Genomic DNA, 21,463 nt, shown 5'->3' with positions numbered 1-21,463 from the left:
AATGACCAAGCCATTTTTTACGTTTTTCCATCGTCGCATTCCAAGAGCTATAACCTTTTTATTTTTGTGTCGATATAGCTGTATAAGGTCTTGTTTTTTTGCGGGACAAGTTGTACTTTTTAATAGCACCATTTTGGGGGACATATTTATTGATTAACTTTTAACTTTTTTTGGGGGGGAATAGAAAAAAACCTGAAATTTCGCCACTCTTTTTCGCGTCTTAAATCAACGGCGTTTACCGTGTGATATAAATAACACAATAACTTTATTCAGCGGGTTGTTACGATTGCAACGATACCAAATTTGTATAGTTTTTGTATGTTTTACTACTTTTACACAGTAAAAACTCTTTTTTTTTCAAAATTATTTGTTTTTGTGTCTCCGTATTTGAAGAGCCGTAACGTTATTTTTTTCGCCGATGCGGTTGTATGAGGGCTTTTTTTTTTGCGGGAAGACTTTTAGTTTTTATTGGTACCATTTTAGAGTAGATGCGACTTTTTGATCACTTTTTATCATATTTTTTTTAAGTCAGGATTCACAGAAAACAGCAATTTTTCCATAGTTTTTTATTTAATTTTTTACGGCGTTCACCGTGCGGGTTAAATAATGTAATACATTTATAGTTGGGGTCGTTACGGATGCGGCGATACCAAATATGTGTAACTTTTTTACTTTATTTTGTTTTTTTAATAGTAAAGCATTTTGTAAGGGGAAAAGCTGGGTTTTTCATTTTTTTTCTAATTTTTTTTTAAATTAACTTTATTAAACTTTTTTTTTACTTTTTTACTAGTCCCATTAGGGGACTTTAATATGCTATTCTCCGATCGCTATTGTAATACACTGGAATACTTTTGTATTGCAGTGTATTACTGCCTGTCCGTTTAAAACGGACAAGCATCTGCTAGGTCATGCCTCCGGCATGATCTAGCAGGCATTCGCTCCAGGCAGACCTGGGGGCCTTTAGTAGGCCCCCGGCTGCCATTGGAGACACAGACACTCGGCGATCGTATCGCCGGGTGTCGGTAGGGGAGAGAGGGAGATCCCTCCCTCTCTCCAAAACCACTCAGATGCGGTGCACGCTATTGCGCACCGCATCTGAAGGGTTAAACGGGTGAGATCGATACTAATATCGATCTCACACGGCAGAGCAGGGACGCTCCCAGCCCTCAGCTTCCTCTAGCAGCTGAGAGCAGGGAGATTTGACGCTCCCTGCTCTGTTTACTTTATCCTGATGCAGTGCCGTAAAAAGGCATATGCATCACAATAAAGCCCATTAGTGGCCGCCGTTAAAAGGCGTATTGGCGGTCACTAACGGGTTAATGAATAGTGTAAGCAAGTCTCTTACAGAGGATGCGTTGTCAATAAATAGTAAATCAGGTCAGTTTGTTACAAGTACTAGGTAATAATAGAGTCTGTGTTCACCAGGTGATCTCTGTAATGTTAGCGATTACCTCAAGGCTATTGGAGTATTCCGGGAGAGAGCGTGCATGTTCACCAGGGTCAACCGCAAGGTGGGATGGACTTTGCTGCTCAGAACTCAGGTTGTCTTAGCAGAGTGCAGGCAGGGACGAAAAGTGCAATGCAGGCAACCAGCTGGAAACCAGACAGCCAGCGGGTAACTGAAAGTTCAAAACAGAAGGCAAGCGGATAACAGGAATAACAAAAGTTCAAAACCGTCCGGGAGCCGATAATCAAAATCGGTAGGAAGAGAGTAAACGGGAGACAAACCGAGGTCAGTGTACACGAGGTCCAGAATCAGAAGTGCATGTGATGTCAGAACTTGATCAGAAACCAAAGGAGGAAATGCACAAGCAAAGGACAGGTGGAAAAAACAGGTGTAAATAGGACCCCACAGCTGATTGGCAGACGGACAGGGGAAAGAGATAGGCTCAAAGCAAAGGAAGAACCGCCCAGAAGCTAGGGAAGTCGTCATAGCGACCTTAAAGGAGCAGATATTTTCCTAACAATCTCTATATAGTGCTCACCAATATGAAAGCTTTTCTTTTATTGAAATGAATTGTGCACTTAAAATTATTGGCTTGTGTCTATTTTTTAATGATGTACAGCTATCCAGACCATAACTAAAGAGCTTTCTATACATGTGCATCAGGGGCTATCAAATTGCCTCAGGTTTCTTCTCATGGTGGACAATTTGATTGGACATGTTTAAATTTAAATATATTCAGTATTTTCAATATTAAAATTACATTTTTTTCCCTACCAGATGTTAATGGCAGCTGCTCCAGGTAGTGGTCATGGGTGATTATTGGTGGTCAGAAGAACTGTTGCTTAGCCGTTATTTTGCATACATAGTTGATTCACACTTAATGTCAGGGTTGTGAAAGTTTTACTTATAAAAATAAAAGCTCAAACTGTTTCCAAGCTGCCAATGTTCTGTTCTTGTCCGTTTGAGTTGTTTCGATAAATTGATTCCAGCACACCACTTTTGTTACGAGTAATAATTTATTTTAATGGTACCACAATAAAGTTTATGGTAAAATTCACAGCACATTGAGTACAGTCCAATATCGTTGTTTTTTAACACAGTGGGTATAATTGTATGTAAAAAAATATACATTTTCTACACTAGTCATTTTATCACTTTTGGCAAGTATGTTAAAACGTTTGTAAATTTTGGGTTGTCAATCTGATTTTTGTACAGCAAGTGCTTTTAATGGAGGATGTAGGGGAAAATATGAATGAAACAACTTGGCTGTCAGTCAAAAAAGTTTTCGACTTAAAAATAGAAAAAATTGCTAAATAAATAATTTTTATACATAAATTTCAATTTAGTCTGAATAGAACGTTTAATTGTACTTTTTAAATATATTTTTAAAAAACAAAATACTCCATTGTTCGCAAAATGAGAATACATTGCGAGTGTGAAATTTATTAGGGGCAATTTTATTAAGGTTGGCATTTAAATGCCGATCTTTCATCCCAGGAGACATCTGCAGGCTATGATTGGCTACAGCGGTGGTCACATGGGATGAAACATCATACCAGGAGGCCGTCCCTCAGTCGTCATTCAGGCCGGCCTCCTGTGAATGCTGCTAAAGCCTGTGATTAGCTGCATTGGTCACATGGGATAAAACATCATCCCTAGAGGCAGCCCTGGAGGAAGAAACACAGACTTCTGGGCAAGTAGAAGATTTTTTCTGAGCTGCATTTTTTTGCGGCGGAATCGCTACAAACCCGTCGCAGAAAACTCAACAACTGCTATTTGTTGCTGGTTTTACCTCCCCATTGAATTCAATAGGAAATACCCGTAACAAATAAGCAGCGTTTACACAAATACAATTGAAATACTGTGGAATAAAATTCCGCACCGCATCTCAATTTCTGAGCGTTTTTTCCGCTCAGTATTTACGCAGCATGTGGATGAGATTTGTGCTATCTCATCCACTTTGCTGCTACTGTATTATGCTGCGGATTTTACACAACAAATTCCGTTGCGAAAATTCTGCAGTATTTATGCAACGTGGGACCTGACCCTTATTCTAAAGAAAGTTGGAGTTAGATGCGCCCTATTTATTAAGAGGTGCAAGCCTTCTAATAAATGAGCACATCTCTGGTTGTCCATGCGCCAGTAAATAAAGTCTATTTTGGCTATGAGCTGGAGTAGATTTGTGTCCTAATTTACACCAGTTTTCTGGTATAAATTATAGTAAATTTATCAGTCCTGATTGCTCCCTCTGTATTTGCTAAGCCCCACCCACTCGCAGATGACACCAGACATGGTGTATAACAGCAGGCATAGCAGATGACACAATGCTACTCTAACACTAAAAGGGCTCAGGAACAAACACAGCTCGGGATACAGGATATAGGTAGCAGGGCACGGGAACACTAAGGGACCATTTGTAATACTAACATGCATAGAGCACGACAATGCTGAGTCAAGGAGTGGAAGGGCGGAGCCCTTTTTATTGTCCAGGGTGATCTGGGGATAGGTTAGGAAAACTTTAGTGAGTGCGCGAGCTGGCCCTTTAAGGCCGGGGACGAGCGTGCTCCCTATTACACTATCCAGGATGGGAAGGCCGCGCCACCTGGTGTCTCCAGGGAGGGAGATGCTGGCAGACGGCCAGGAGGCTGTGGTCGTGGCCGTTCACCGATGGGGGCCGCCAGAGGTTCGTGGTCGCAATCGTTAAAGTTATGCCACGCTGAGTACACTTGGGCATGTAAATCACCAAGATTGGCTGCTGGCAGCTCCCTTTGCATTTGCCAACCAATGACGTCCCAGATGTGCTTGATGAGAGACAAATCCGGAGACACTGCAGGCCATGGTAGCACTTTAGGCCCCGAAGGCTGCTCACTGGCATTGTCCTGTTGAAAAACGGCTTCTGGGAAACTTTGGAGAAATGGCCACAGGTTTCACGACCAAATCAATGTAACGCCAAGCTCTTAGTGTACCTGAAATGAAGACTAGAGGGGTCTGGCTACCGTACATTACGGTACCCCACGCCACAATACTGAGAGTTTGACCGGCGTAACGTTCAGTTGTGAAGTCTTTCTCATGACGTTGCCCACGTGGTCTCCAGACCAATCTCCGGCTATCATTGCTTTCTAGACAAAAGCGGGACTCATCGCTGAAGAGAATAGACCTCCATTTCAGCCTCCATTGCCGTCTTGCTGTGCACCATGATAGCCTTTGAGAGTGGTGGTGTGTGGTCAATGAAACACCTGTAGCTGGACGTCTGGCTCTTAGACCAATGTGGTGCAAACACCTTCTGATGGTTGTGTCGATACTGGTTTCTGCCCTAGGCTTGGGATGTGACGTCCGATTTCACTTGCAGTACAGAATGGATCACTACGCGCCATTTATTCAATCAGATGATCTGTCCGTGCAGAGGTTTGCCTCCGTACACCGCTTGCTGTCATTCCCAGTCGTTGTTGTTCTCCCAACCTCCAGGATACCCAATGTTGAACAGTGCTGACATCTCGGCCTAGGCACGTAGCGATCAGCCGGAATGATAAACCAAGTTTTCTCAGTTGAAGGATTCTGTCTCTCTCAGTTTGTGACAACTAGCAACAACTGTCACATCGACTAACAGGAGGCATCACACAATCACTTGATCCATTTTTCTGAGGTTTCATGTGGCTAAAAAATGTTGCTTTCAATCTGGCTTTTATGCCCTTCCCACGAGTCACAGATTGGAGCTAGGTGCTTGAAAATTTGATAATTTGCAGATCTTATCGACACCTGCTACATCCTCGATATGCATAACCTTACAACTTGCCCTTCTTGGCGTTGCAATTTCAATGTTTAGGACTGTACAGTTAGGTCCAGAATTATTTGGACAGTGGTACAAATGTTCGCTGTTTACCAAAACATATTGAATATACAGTTATATAAATCAATATGGGCTTAAATTGCAGACTCCAAGCTTTAAATTGAGGGTATTCACATCCTAATTTTAGGAAGGGTTTAGGAATTACAGCTCTTTAATATGTAGCTGCCTCTTTTTCAAGGGACCGAAGGTAATTGGACAATTATCTTAAAAGCTACTCAATGGGCTGCATAGGCTATTCTCTTTTTAATCCATCATCAATTAAGCAGGTAAAAGATCTGGAGTTGATTCCAGGTGTGGCATTTGCATTTGGAAGCTGTTGCTGTGAAACCAGAACATGAGGTCAAAGGAGCTCTCAATACAAGGGAAACAGACCATCGTAAGGCTGAAAAAAATAGAGAAATCCATCAGAGAGAGAGCACAAACTTTAGGAGTGGCCAAATCAACTGTTTGGTACATTCTTGGAAAAAAAAAAAAAGAGCGCACTGGTGATCTCGTGAACTCCAAAAGGCCTGGACGTCCATGGAAGACAACAGTGGTGTATGATCACAGAATCCTTTCCATAGTGAAGAAAAACCCCTTCACAACATCTACCCAAGTGAAGAACACTCTCCTGGAAGTAAGTGTATCAGTTTCTAAGTACCAAAAAGAGAAGACTTCATGAGAGCAAATACAGAGGGTTCACCACAAGGTGCAAACCATTAATTAGCCTAAAAAATAGAAAGCCCAGGTTAGACTTTGCCCAAAAACATCTAAAGAAGCCAGCCCAGTTCTGGAACAGCATTCTTTGGACAGAGTGATGGGAGGAAGAAAGTATGAAGAAGGCTTGGAACGGCTCATGATCCAAAGCACACCACATCCTCTGTAAAACATGGTGGAGGCAGTGTGATGGCATGGTCATGCATGGTTGCCAAAGGCACTGGGTCACTTTTGTTTATTGATGATGTGACTGTAGACAGAAGTAGCGGGTGAATTTTGAAGTGTTCAGGGGTATACTTTCTGCTCAGATTCAACAAAATGCAGCAAGGTTAAGTGGACGTCGCTTCACAGTACAGATGAACAATGACCCAAAACATACTGCAAAAGCAACCCAGGAGTTTTTTTTAATGCAAAGAAGTGGAATATTCTGCAATGGCCAACTCAATCACCAGATTTAAACTCGATCGAGCATACATTTCACTTGCTTAGGTCCCATGCACATGACCGTAAAACCGTGGACAGTAACAAGGTCCACGGTTTTACGGACCCATCCAGTTCTATTGGCCACGGACATCTTTCCATATCACTACAGATGGGTGTCCGTGCCGTAGGACTGTGTCGGGAATTATAGAGCACGTCCGTTTCTTTGTGTTTTATGGGCCGTGCTTCCATACTTTGTATGGGAGCACAACCCGAAAATGCGGGCGGCCATCAGCAGACAACCGTGCCCGCAATCGTGGGCCGCAATTACGGGCACGGTCGTGTGCTTGGGGCCATAAGACAAAACTTAAGTCAGAAAGACCCACAAACAAGCAACAACTGAAGACAGCTGCAGTAAAGGCCTGGCAAAGCATCACAAAGAAGGAAACCCAACGTTTGGTGATGTCCATGGGTTCCAGACTTCAGGCAGTCATTGCCTGCAAAGGATTCTCTACAAAGTATTAAAAAACAAAACGATTTTATTTATGGTAATGTTAATTTGTCCAATTACTTTTGAGCCCCTGAAATGAGGAGGCTGTGTAGAAAAATGGTTGCAATTACTAAATGTTTCACAGGATATTTCTGTTCAATCCCTTGAATTAAACCTGAATGTCTACACTTCAATTGCATATCAATTGTTTCATTTCAAATCCAATGTGGTGGCATGCAGAGCCCAAATCATGAAGATTGTGTCACTGTCCAATTTGTACCTAACTGTACATACCCTATCAATGACATCAGGAGACCAGTTGTACCTGCAGTTACACAAACAAGCTCACTAAAGTCATTACTTTGCTACATTGTTGCCACTTATAATTTCCTTACATGGTCCATATGCAAATCTAGTCTTTATTAGTATAATTTACTTTTTCTCAATTATTTTTTTCTTCCGTTCTGCTGTATATCCCTTAATTCAACTTTATTGTATTGTTTAAAATGCTTTTTAAATTTTTTATTATATCAATTAATTGTGACATTAACAACACCAATAAAATGTTATTGTATTCCCATAAAAAGTGTGGTGAAACTGTAATTTTAAGAAATTGCTGTATACACAGGCACAGTGGCATATTGTATCATTAACATCTCTGAGGACCCACCATTGTTATACATAAATATTAAGATACAAGTCCTTTTTGTATGAAGAAGCATTTTCTACAATTATTACAAGTAGATGTGTTGAGAAGTTCTCATCCTTAGACCATTATGTAGTATTGTTACCAATACTTGCAGCATAAGGCTGTTTGTTATGTTATTGCTGCTTACCTCAATTACATACCTGTTATTTGCCCTAAAGCGCGTCCAATTTAGGTCTTTCCGATCTTCCAACAAGTGCTTATCTTCATCCTCAGCAGCTGCTATAAAGCAAAGTAAATTCATTTTAAGATGTCCAAAAGATGGACAATTCCTTCTAGCCCGTGGGAGCACAATATGTGCCCGCGATGCTGTACTGCGCTACCCCAACTGTCAGGACACAGATAGCATGGCTGTATGAATTCTGTGTTAAGCAACTTAGAGGAGTAAACCAGGCAAAACAGTTATTGTGTTATGCCTAGTTCAGGCCTGGAGGGGCAGTGCAAGACTGGTATTCTCTCTTTGGTGTATTTTGAATCCCTGTGTCATGCACCGCCACCTTAAGTCCCTGTACTAGGAATAATGTAGTGCATCAGTTTTATCGACAGTGATTTTTTTAAAGGGTTTTTACTATCTGAGACATTTATTGGCTTATTTCCTGATCCCCAGTTGTTCGGCCCTGCAGGGAGGAGGAGATTAGGTGGCCACGCATGCAGAGTGCTCTCTCTACTGTAGTTTATAGAAGTTGCAAAACTCTCAGCAGTTTCTGTGTTTTATTAATAGGTTGGAAACCCTCCCAGTCAGACATTTATGGCATATATTGTTTATATGCCATAAATAGCCCAGATGGAGGTACCTCTAAAAATTTTAGTGTGGCCATTGGGAGCAGTACACTCTGACATTGTGACCATCAGGCCAGAAAAGGTTGTGCACCCTGGTTCTAGACAGTTGATGAGGGCACATTCCTGGAGCCCAATCTTGGGAGCCCCTTTAAAGGGGTTTTCCACCTTTGTAAAACTATGTTGCAAAACATTTGAAATATGTCTTAAACTAACTTTCTAACATACTCACCGATGCAAAGATGTTGATGTCTTCTATTTGCGAATAGTGTCACATGACTCCGCATACATCTCAAGTTTTCTCTTCCGCTGACGTGCAGACCGGTCTTCAATGTTCTTCACTACCGAATGAGCTCCTCTTCTGGTCTTTTCCATGAAGGGAACATCATTAGTGACGTTCTTGATGTGCCCCTAACTTATGTTTAGTCCCTGCTGCCGACAGAATGACCTGAAGAAACACACAGAGGTAAATAAACCTCTGAATGTCCACAAAGAAGGGTAATGCTTAAAGAAAATGTAAACATTTTAAATACTATATTCAGGGGGTGTTAACATAGAAAATAATAATTGGTGCAAGGTTAAAAAAAAAATATATATATATATAGGTATCGGACAACCCCTATAATAATTATCGTCTTCACAGTGATTTCAGTGATCCACATTTTGATTGGTGCCTAATTTAAAAGGGTTGTACATAATAAAAAAAACATGGCTGCTTACTTCCAAAAAATAAAAACAGATTAGAAAAAAGATTATGTTTTACTATCTGGTTTTAAGTCAGAAAAAAATATAGGCGATACATTACTTTTAAATCTCAAGACCTTTAGTAATCAGATGATCTCACTGGCCCTGTCCCAGTCTAGAGGTAAGCTGCAGAGAGCAGGATGCGTCAGCCTTTTGTGTGTGCTTTAGTGGCTAGTGTGAAAACGGCAATATTTCAGAAATTTATTTTATGAGTAGTCTCATAAATGGTAAAATATTACGAAGAAATGAGTAGATATTTTTTGCATCTTGACAAAAGAGGAAAACACAAGAACTTTCACCTTATCTTTAAGGCTGGGTTCACACGTGGCGGAATTTCACTTAAATTCCGCTGCGGACACTCCGCAGCGTTAATCCGCAGCGGAGCCGTTTCTCCATTGACTTCCACTTTAATTTAGCAGTGTTCGTTTAGACGATGCGTAAAATTCCGCTGCGGAGCATAGGCTGCGGAGCGGAATTTGGTGTCCGCAGCATGCTCTGTCTGTTGCGGAGCAGTGGCGGACTGGTTGCGGACTCATGGCGGAATTTCTCCATTGACTTCAATGGAGATTCTAATTTCCGCAATGAAGTCCGCAGCTGTCATGCACATGTTATGTGTGCTGCGGATGCGTTTTGCTTTTTTAACTTGACATTTCTTCATTCTGGCTGGACCTATGTATTTCTAGGTCTACAGCCAGACTGAGGAAGTCAATGGGGCTCCCGTAATGACGGGAGCATTGCTAGGAGACGTCAGTAAATAGTCACTGTCCAGGGTGCTGAAAGAGTTAAGCGATCGGCAGTAACTGTTTCTGCACCCGGGACAGTGACTACCGATCCCAATATACAGCAACCTGTCAAAAAAAATAGAAGTTCATTCTTACCGAGAACTCCCTGCTTCTGTCTCCAGTCCGGCCTCCCAGGATGACGTTTCAGTCTAAGTGACGGCTGCAGCCAATCACAGGCCAATAACAGGCTGCAGCGGTCACATGGACTGCCGCGTCATCCAGGGAGGTCGGGCTGGATGCCGAAAGAGGGACGCGTCACCAAGACAACGGCCGGTAAGTATGAAATTCGTTTACTTTCACTAGGGAAAGTGCTGTCCCTTCTCTCTATCCTGCACTGATACAGAGAAGGGAAGCACTTTTCCCGCAGTCCGCAGCAGCTAGTCCGCATCAATTTACTGCACATTTTTGGTCAGATCCGCCGCAGAATCTGCAACGCAGATTCTGTGCGGCATTGATGCGGACAGTTGCGGAGGAAATCCGCCACGTGTGGCCATGCCCTTACAGTTTTTTTTATTTAAGTGACATATTCTATATGTTGTCGGCTTATGGCTTGTCCCAAGAAGCTTTACATGTTTTAGTTACCTGATTGCCACCATTCCAATGACTGCCTAATGCATATTGTCTTCTACTAGGCCACAGCTGAAACCTGTTCCGGCCTCTACAACTGAGCAGTACTTAAGCCACTTGGCAGGAAGCATAGGAAATACTACAACTTTAAACTGTGGTATTTGGTAGCTGTAGTATTTCCTATGCTATTTGCCAGGTGGCTCATGCCAGTGCTGCTCAGTTGTCTTGTTGTCACTGCCAGCACAATCTTCAGCTGCGGTCTAGAGGACAGTAGATGGGCAGTAGATTGTGGAAAAAGATAACAAAGAAATAAATAGACATTTTTAACAACTTGACTGAAGAGGATGTCACAGGGACTAACACCTTATTTACTGGTGTGCTTTTAACTCCTTATAACATACCACATACATGTAGGTGGAAGCAGTTAAGAGGAAGTATGGAGCGGGCTCACGGGCTGAGCTCGCTCCATACTCAGCAGGTGACGGCTGTGTTATACAGCCGCACCTAACTGCAACGGGCGGAATCAAAGATCCCTTTTATTCCACCCGTTTAACACCTTAAATGCTGCGGTCAATCGTGACCGTGGTATTTCAATTATTAGAATCGGGATTGCCCCCTCAAACACGCCATCGCGCCCCCCTCTCCCCGCGATGGAATCGGCTGCTTACGATGGTTGTCATGGCAGCCTGGGGGCCTAATGAAGTCCCCCAGGTCTGCCATCTGTGTACTCTGGCAGGGCTTCAAAGGAGACTGTCAGTATCACAATATACGGCAATACATTAGTATTGCAGTATATCATCATGCAAGTGATCTAACGGTCGCTGGTTCAAGGGGGACTAATAAAAAAAAAAAGAGTAGAAAACAGTTAAATAAAGTTTATTATAATGCTCCAAATAAAACAACCTTTTCCTATTTTTTCCCTAAAGCAATGTTATAAAAAAAATAAAAGTTAACATTACTAGTATCACCTCATCCGTAAAAGTCAGAACTATCACAATATAGCATTATTTAACCCGCTCGGTGAATGCAGTAAATTGCTGTTTTTTGGTCACCTTAGCTCTTCAAAAAAAAGGAATAAAAAGTGATCAAAAAGTAGCATGTACCCCAAAATGTAACCCTCACACCGCTAAATTGATGGAAAAATAAAAAAGTTATGGCTCTCAGAACATCGCGACACAAAATATATATTTTTTAGCAAATAGTTTTATTTTTTTAAAAGTGGTAAAACATAAAACAAAACATATAAATTTGGTATCACCGTAATCGTATCAACCTGTAGAGTAAGGTGACTATGTAGTTTGTACTGCCTGATGGACGTTTTGAAAATAAACCCCCCCAAAAAATGGCTTAATCACAGTTTTTTCCCATTTCACCCCACAAATATGTATTTTTTATAGACACAGCCCATGCAGTTGCCATAAGGCTCATACAGTTGCTATTAAGCTCTTAGAGAAAAAAGGCCAAGTCCTGGTTAGTGCCATGTCTTTTGTTATTGGGAGATGATGACCTGTGCAGAATTCCCCTCTACAGAGGAATTGCATTTTTAGCAAACAAGGGGATGAAGGATTTGCCCATTGGTCATGGAAAGGTTGTGGATGGAGAAAAAACAACAGGCCGTTCTGTCTTGAGTGTCAAAACTTAGCACAGCAATAGAGCGATTAGTTTGATTTTTGCTATGGGTCTTGTTTTTCTTCTATGTACGTCACTGTAGTCAAATTAAATGCAATAAAAAAGCAAAAATAAAATAAAAATTTATAATTCTGTCAAATACTAAGGTAATTTAGTGTCTTATCGATTTTAAACACAACCCAAGGTTCACTTTACCTTTTGCTTCTAGCAGCTATTATTATTTTTCTTTTGCCGACCATTTTTTATTAGAGTGTATTATTTATACACCTAGTGCTGCCATTTTCAGCAATTTACAGTTTCTTGGAAAAATGCATTACGTGTACCCAGTTTAAAGGGCAGCAATCAGAATAATTTTCTGCTAATGGACGCAATAAAATACTTCTGTTTTCCACCGAACAATAATTAGTTTTAACTAAAATGGATTGCTTTTAGCATGATCAATTGAACGCAGTGAGGGTTGTGTATTTAGCTCCTGTAATTTGTCTGAAAGGCCTTTTAAAACATAACTAAGTGTATTTTAACTTAAAAGGTAATTACAAATATAGCATATGTCAGACTGCCAATTTACTCCAAGGTGCTTGCTGCAAAGGACACATAAAAACCTGTTTGAGGTTTGTTTTTCTTTCTATAGAACAAAATAATTTATTTTTCTCCTGGGCGTAATGCAACTTTCGCCTTTTAAATGTTTCTCACATTTCATTATTAGCAACATTTTGCATTTCAGAAATGATGCATTTCCTATCTCGCTTACTCCGTTACATTAATTTTCACCATCAGCTCCCTCCACTCTTTGTACTACTGGAGTGGAAAGAATACCTTTAAAATTGATCATATTAATCTCTATTACATTTTTATTCTGCCACTGCACTATACACTGGAGTTTCACTGATTGAACACATATTTCTTTGCGTAAAGCTGTAGAAATCTAAACAGCAATTATCATTATATCGGAGATAACACTTTGTAATAATTTAAATAATTAAAAAAAATAATAATACGTCTCTATATCAACGTTTTCCGCAACAATAATCTAGCAGTATTTTAAATGAACGCTACTTTTAAATAGCTTTAGGAAATGAGCTGTAAATCTATAAAATAATTGTATCAGATATATTGCAAGAACAAATCGGCATTTAGACAAAAAACTTCTAAGTGTTTATAGACTATTTTTGAGCAGCCGCCTAAAGTCTTTTCTGGAAATTAAATATAATTGTTTTCAGTACTATGGGTGACAACAGGAAATGTAAAAGGTATCGTATAAGGAATATAAGTGCTGGTAGTTTCTCTAAACATGGCTATTTTTCAAGCATTCAATATATCAGATATTATTTAGAAATTGTTCTCCTCACTAACAGATATGAGTAAGTATTCTACCAGGGCATGAAATAGCAAATGCTATTGAAGAGAATTAAGCCTCTGGCTATGTTAGATTATAGAATCTAAATACAGTACAACTTTTTTTCATGTTTGCTCTAGGGTCGTATTTACCTTTGAGATCTACTTATTGTCGGAACGTATGCTTCTATTCGGAGATGAAAATGCAGAGTCTCAGAGAGAATGGGCCAAGGCAATATCTAAGGTAATGCTGATAATTATCTGATAAAGTTAAGCCTAAGGCATTAGCATAAAATAAATTGGCGCTGTTAACAGTAGGCTCTCAAAGGAACCGGCTTTAATGTTTTTAGTTTATTTTTTTTATATATATTTTGCAGTGTGCTTTATAATGTGCATTTTTATTTTATGTTCTTTTTTTATTTCATTTTATTGTGCTTAAGGGAAAATACATACATAATATGCATAGAAATTTGCTAATGTCTAAATTTGCTATAAGAGATTTTACAAATGGATTTCCAGATAAAACTAACTGCATCACTTTGTGAGAATATTGCTGTGGAACAAGCAGCTTTACTGAATTAAAACAATATGTCACTTGAAAGAAATATGCATACGATTGAATAAAAATATTCCAGAATAGACTTTATTAATTAAAGGCTATGTACACCTTTGTTTTTGTTTTTTTTATAATATTGTGTATCAGTGTTTAGTGCAACTTTCGAAATACTTTTTATTAAAAATTATTTTAACTTTTTGAGATACAGGTGCTTTGTATCAGCTGTATCTAGTGCTAAAACCTGTATCTGTCAGTCAGCGGGACTGACGGGTTCAGTGACAGCGGATTCTGTGTGTCTCTGACCCACCTGTTATCCATCACATCTAAGTTATGTGATTGGTAACAGCTCGATCCTACGTGTCAGAGACATGCAGGACCCGCTGACACTGAATCTGTCAGTCCTGCTGACCTGATGGATACAGTTTTCAGCGCTAGATACAGCTGCTCTGTATACAAGATCCAAGGCACCTGTATCTAAAGAAATAAACATATTTTTAATAAAAAAACATTTAGAAAGTTGCACCAAACCCACTGATACACATTTTTATATAAAAAAAATAAATAAAAGTAAACAAACTATTCCAAAGGTATAGCTTTTAAAATATTAATTATTAGTCTGTATATTCAAATATGGGGCCTAGCTTTTTTTTTACCAAGCTACTTAACATAACATCTCTCATTTACATTGTTCAACGTTCCATTACTTTAAACCTATGTATCTGACATAAGTAAAGAAAAAAAATGAATAACAAATATCTAATCAAATTGAAAAATGAGTTATTGGCTCATACAATGGAGCTTCTAATTCCTAAATCATCTTCTCCTGACCTGATCCATCTTCTACAGATTCCTTACCCATCTGTCCATAGTTCTTGTTACCCCAGTTCTGAATTTGCTTTTGTTTTGGTTTGGCTCCTTTGTGCAACTTTACAATAACGTCCAGTTCTACTTCCGATCCCTGCGTTAACTTTTGGCTCTCTTTTCTTATTTTGCTTATTCTTACATCTATTTCTTAGCCTAATGGCTAAGCCCCTAACTCTTGGTCTGTCAACTTTGTTACTATTTACAATCTATCTATTATCTATAGTAGAATAAGTTAAAAATAGACAAATGTTTATCAAATTCAACCTCCCCAAGATCTATCTTTTTGGTCCAGAGAAAGGCAAAACTTATTTAGATGATTGAGCTCAAATTTGCGGCATGTTGCCTCAATAGAGGCAATATTATAACTTTACTTAAATTAATGAACAGTGAACAAATCAAAATAGAACTTTATAGGATATTCCTATACTTTTTAGTTGTGCCTTTATGTGAGAACATTAAGATCTAAAATGGCATACAAGTTATTACAACATATAGCGTTAAGCTTTACTGTTTCAATATTTCATATCTACAATTATATATATTTTCTTCCTCCTTTTTCTAGAACTTTGTTCCTACTGTAGATGAATATTTTACAGAGTTAAAATTTGATTTAATTGGATATTTATACTACAAAGACACATATAGCCTTATAGAATGGAAAAAAGGGTGGTTTGCCTTGGAGAAAACCTGCCTACACTACAGTCATGGGCAAGGAAATGTTCAGGGAGAAATTATTCATCTGAAGAAACTGCAGGAACTCAGTAAGACTATATATTTATATATTATGCCTGTACAATGAAAATATTCAGGTCACACGAAACACGACTATCCTGGTATCACTGGGGCTTCCTTATTATAAATGGTGAAAACATGACTACTCCAATATTAACACATGACCAATTTATCCTAAAATATTTAAGTGAATGGAAGAAAAAATTGCTGGAACAAAAATTTAAAATGAGGCCTTTAGATACGCAGCTCAATGCCAAACAAGTATTTAGGATTCACTGGCAAATTCTTGGTTCCTGGGAATTTAGCAGCTTACTGCATAGTGTTTTATTATTGAGGTTACTGGTGCAGTACCCAACTAGGAAAATGAACTAAATATATAAATCAATAGACATGACAGAATAATATACTGTAGGTCAGGGGACACCTAGGAAATGGTGACCTTAATATGATAAATTTCCACTTATTTTTCAATAGAATGTTTTGTCAAGGAGCCACAAAAATACTGAACTGCAGGAAGGCAAAATATGATCATTCCCAAATTTAAGATGCCCTTAAAGAGGCTCTGTCACTAGTTTAGTAATGCCCTATCGCCTAGCTAATTTTATAGGGCTGTCACACTGATATTGCTAGTGAAAATTGTGTCCCAAAATGTTTGTTATTTAAAAAGTTATGAGCATTTTTCTAAATATGTAAATGTGCCTTTATTAGACAAATTGGCGTCAACACCAGCGATTCTTCTGGGGTGGAGCTACCTCAAAGCCTCTGACGCTGTCCAATCAGCATGAAGCTGCTACACACACACTATGAGACACATTCTAGAGCAGGGGTCTCAAACTTGGCCGGGTAAGTGGGCCACATACAGAAGAAATGGGAAGTTGACGGGCCGCATTACTTTCAAATTTGTACAATATAAAATTATCGTTACTCAATTAGTTATTTGAACTACTATAATAATTCTACATTACCATAACAATACTGCATTACTATAACACTATTACACTATAACAATACTACATTACTATAATAATAGTACATTATTATAACAATACTACACTATAACAATACTACATTATTATAATGCTACATTATTATAATACTACATTATTAGAACAATAATAAATTACTATAATACTACATTACTATAATAATACTACATTACTAAAACACTACATTACTATAACAATACAACACTACTATAATACTACATTATTAGAACAATAATAAATTACTATAATACTACATTACTATAATAATACTACATTACTAAAACACTACATTACTATAACAATACTACATAGTAGTGTCAGGTCAATTCTTTGGCACGTAAAACGCGCCAAAAATGCGCCAAAATCGCACCTAATTTCTATAGTCAATGAGAGTTCTGATTGAGCGGAAAAAACGCGATGAGTACGCGTAAAAAGTGACCTGTAGTTTAAATAGAACTTTACAAAAACACTAGTGTTTTTAAGGATATGTGCACGCGCAAAATACAAAACGTCTCAAAATACAGAGCTGTTTTCAAGGGAAAAAAGCTTCTGATTTTCAGCCGTTTTTTATTCAAAGTCGCGTTTTTCGCTGCGTTTTTAACAGCTGTTTTTGGAGCTGTTTTTCTATAGAGTCTATAAAAAACGGCCCCAAAAACGGCTGAAGAAGGGACATGCGCTTCTTTTTCTTGGCCGTATTTTTCCTCGGCCAGTTTTTTAAAACGGCCGTGTCAAAAACGCCCTGTCGGAACAGAATGCCGTTTTCCCAATGGGCTGATGATTGGAGGCGTTCTGCTTCTGATTTTTCCGCCGTCTTTAGCACAGTGTGAACAAGGCCTATGTTTTGGTAAGGCTGTTTTCACATTACATCCTGCCTGTCAATTTATGATATGCAGCGGAAAAGCTCCTGGCGCATACATTAAATGGACACGAAAAAACATACAGTATAATTGTTTTTTTACTGGACGCCACGGCATAAAATAGCGCAGTCCCACCCGATCTGAGGCTTTTTTAACCTCCATCAGGTGTATGGGACTGTTTACCATACGTTCTGGGAGCTTTCCCGGCGCATACATTACACGGATGGGCAGGATGTAATCTGAAATTACCTTTAGGCTGAGTTTACATGGGGCGGATACGCTGCGTAAAAGAATGCAGCGTATCCACCCTGTGCGCCACAGGGAATTTGGGGCGAAAAAACGCAGTTTCTCGCCTGGAATGTCTGCTGCGAAAAACTGCAGCACTTAGCCAGCCTGCAGCGGCGGTCACATGGGATGAAGTGTCATCCCAGAAGGCCGGCCCTCTGACATCATCCAGGCCGGCCTCCTGGGATGACTTTTCATCCATGTGACCACCGTTACAGCCTGTGATTGGCTGCTTTGGAGGTCACATGAGATGAAGCGTCATCCCAGGAGGATAAAACACAGATCCCTAGGTAAGTATAATATATTGTTTGTTTTCGGAGTTTTTTGCGGCAGGATCGCTGCAAACCCCCTGCAAAAAAACACAACAACTGCTATTTGTTGCGGAATTTACCTCCCCATTGAATACAATGGGGAAAACCCGCAACAAATAAGGCACGTTTACACAAATACAATTGCCATGCTGCAGAATAATACTCTGCACCGCAGGTCAGTTTTTTACGCTCAGTATTTACCCATCGTGTCGAGGAGATTGTTTTATCTCATCCACTTTGCTATTACTGTATTTGCTGGGGTTTTTTTTTTTAAACAAATTCCATTGCGGAAAATCCACAGTATTTAAGCAACATGTGAACTGGCCCTTACTCCATATTGGGCCGCAGAATAAAGTTAAGTTGTTGTTTTTGCCGCACGATGAAAGCCGTAAAATCGAAACCCCAAAAACTAAGGAGGAATCAGTTTTTTTTTCTAATTTCAGCCCACAAAGATTTTTTTTCAGTTTCCCAGTATATTATATGGTACTATAAATGCTACCAATAGAAACTACAACTCATACCGCAAAAAATAACCACCATCCTACTGACGGAAAAATAAAATAAGTTATGACTCTAGGAAGGCGGGTAGTGAAAAACGTAAATGAAAAAGCAAAAAATGTCTCAGTCCTGAAAAGGTTAAAATAAGAAAGCAGCCCATACATACCTCTCTCTTCCCAGACGTTCCTGCGTCACCTCTGTTCTTCTGTTCTCGGTTTGTATACAGAGCAGCTGCAGTGGTGAAATCACGTCAACAGTACATCACCGCTGCAGCTGCTCTGTATACAAACAGTGAACAGAGGTGACGGGAGCCCCCAGTGCAGGAACGTTTGGGAGGAAAGGTAAGTATAAGTTAATCTTTAGGGTATCTTCACACGCAGTACCAAAATACGGAGCTGTTTTCAGGCGAAAACAGCTCCTGAATTTCAGACATTTTTGCAAGTACTCGCGTTTTTCGCTGCATCTTTTACGGACGTTATTGGAGCTGTTTTTCAATGGAGTCAATGAAAAACGGCTCCAAAAAGGTCCCAAGAAGTGACATGCACTTCTTTGACACGGGCGTATTTTTACTCGCCGTCTTTTGACAGCAACGCGTAAAATTAAACCTCATCTGAACAGAACATCGTAAAACCCATTGCAAGCATTGCAGATGTTTGCAGACGTAATGGAGCCGACTTTTCAGGTGTAATTCGAGGCGTAAAACGCCTGAATTACGTCTGAAAATAGGCTGTGTGAACATACCCTTATTTTAACTTCTCTTCTACTGCTTCAACATAATTTCTTTTTAACCCCTTTAACGTGATGTGCACAGGGTCTAAAACGGCAACAAATGCCAAATGTGCACTGTGGAGCAACTGAATAATGTGCCCATCTGCCATTTATTAACATTCGTTCAGTGCCACCTTGGTGCCCATTTTCCACTCATTTCCCCTTTAGTGTCCTTATGTTCAGTGCCCCCTTGTTGCATATTTGCCATTTACTGCCCCTTTAACACCCTCTGTCACAGAAGAACAATAAATGGGCAATAAATGGCAAATGGGCATCGAAGGGGCACTGAACAGGACACTAAATGGGCAATAAGTGGCAAATGAGCACCAAGGTGGCACTGAATCCTCTGCCCATTTGCCCTTTTTAGACCCCCATCAATGCCCCCATACAACCAAAGCCACAAAGTCTGACTGACCTGCTGGGCTTCTTAGTGCACTGATGGAACAGAGCCCTGCGGAAATAGCCAGAGCAGGACCACATGGTAAGATAGTCTCCTCCCTGTCTTGCGTCCTGAGTGATGTCATCGCGCCTGATCATCACTCAGGACGTAAGACGAGGAGGGGGAGAGGCTGAACGGGGGAACGGTAGTCACGGCAGCCAGTAGTGAGGTCAGTGAGTGATACCTGACCCGCTGGCGCCCCGAGCAGTAGCCCCCCTTACAGCATGGTGCCCGGCGCCCTGTGCGACTGCACGTGTCGCACGTAGCTAAGGCCGGCCATGACTGTAATAATACTACATTACTATAATAATACTACATTACTATAACACTACTACATAACAATAATAATACTACATTATTTTAATACTACTTTACTACAATACTACATTACTATAATACTACATTACTATAACACTACATTACTATAACAATACTACATAACAATAATACTAAATTACTATAACAATACTACATTACTATAATACTACATTACTAGAATAATACTACATTACTATAACAATACTACATTACTATAACAATACTACATTACTACATTACTAGAATAATACTACATTACTATAACACTACATTACCATAACAATACTACATTACTATAACACTACATTACTATAAAAATACTACATTACTATAATACTACATTCCTATAATAATACTACATTACTATAATAATACTACATTACTGTAATAATACTACATTGCTGTAATAATACTGCATTGCTATAATAATACTACATTACAACATTACTATAATAATACTACATTACTACATTACTATAATAACACTACCACATTACTATAACACTACATTACTATAATAATACTACATTACTATAACAATAATACTACAATACTATAATAATACTACATTACTATAATAATAATACTACATTACTATAATAATATTACATTACTATAAGAATACTACATTACTATAATACTACATTACAATAATAATACTACATTACTATAATACTACATTACTATAACACTACATTACTATAACAATACAACACTACTATAATACTACATTATTATAACAATACTACATTACTATAATACTACATTACTATAATACTACAGTGCTATAATACTACATTACATTACTATAATAATACTACATTACTATAATACTACTACATTACTATAATAATACTACATTACTATAATAATACCGCTAGGTTTAAACTTAATGGAAATTTGCGCGTTTACTGCATGTGCTTATTTCAACAATCCAGTTTTACAGTTTAAGTGTCGCTAAATGCAGTCTGACGGCTCAGTTGGCAGCGTTTGGCAGACACACAAATGCCAAAATTAGGCAGCCCCTTTTTAGATAGTGCCACAGAGCCCTCTACCGATAATGTCACTGTGCCCTCTGTATATACTGCCACAGTACCCTCTGTAGATACTGCCACAGTGCTCTCTGTAGATAATGCCACAGTGCCCTCTGTAGATAATGCCACAGTGCCCTCTGTAGATAATGCCACAGTGCCCTATGTAGATAATACCACAGTGCCCTTTGTAGATAATGCCACACACCCCTAGATAATGCGACAGTGTCCTTTGTAGATACTGCCACACACCTACCTGTAGATAATGCCACACTGCCCTCTCTAGATAATGCCAAAGTGCCCTCTGTAGATAATTCCACAATGCCCTCTGTAGATAATTCCACAGTGCCCTCTGTAGATAATTCCACAGTGCCCTCT

The 21,463-nt window shown here is 39.2% G+C and overlaps 1 protein-coding gene across 2 annotated transcripts in view; it reads left to right on the top strand.

Moving 5' to 3' along the window:
- ARAP2 (ArfGAP with RhoGAP domain, ankyrin repeat and PH domain 2) overlaps positions 1-21,463 on the top strand; it is a 325,755-nt gene that overhangs the window by 158,720 nt on the left and 145,572 nt on the right. For both annotated transcript variants that reach the window (XM_075858963.1, XM_075858955.1), the window contains exons 17-18: positions 13,582-13,684; positions 15,423-15,621. In XM_075858963.1, coding sequence (XP_075715078.1) covers positions 13,582-13,684; positions 15,423-15,621 — 302 coding nt within the window. The remainder of the gene's footprint in view (positions 1-13,581; positions 13,685-15,422; positions 15,622-21,463) is intronic.

Source organism: Rhinoderma darwinii, chromosome 1, assembly GCF_050947455.1.
Source record: "Rhinoderma darwinii isolate aRhiDar2 chromosome 1, aRhiDar2.hap1, whole genome shotgun sequence".
Classification (NCBI taxonomy): Eukaryota; Metazoa; Chordata; class Amphibia; order Anura; family Rhinodermatidae; genus Rhinoderma; species Rhinoderma darwinii.
The sequence above is the reverse complement of the archived record's forward strand: the minus strand, read 5'-3'. Positions and strand labels throughout refer to the sequence as shown.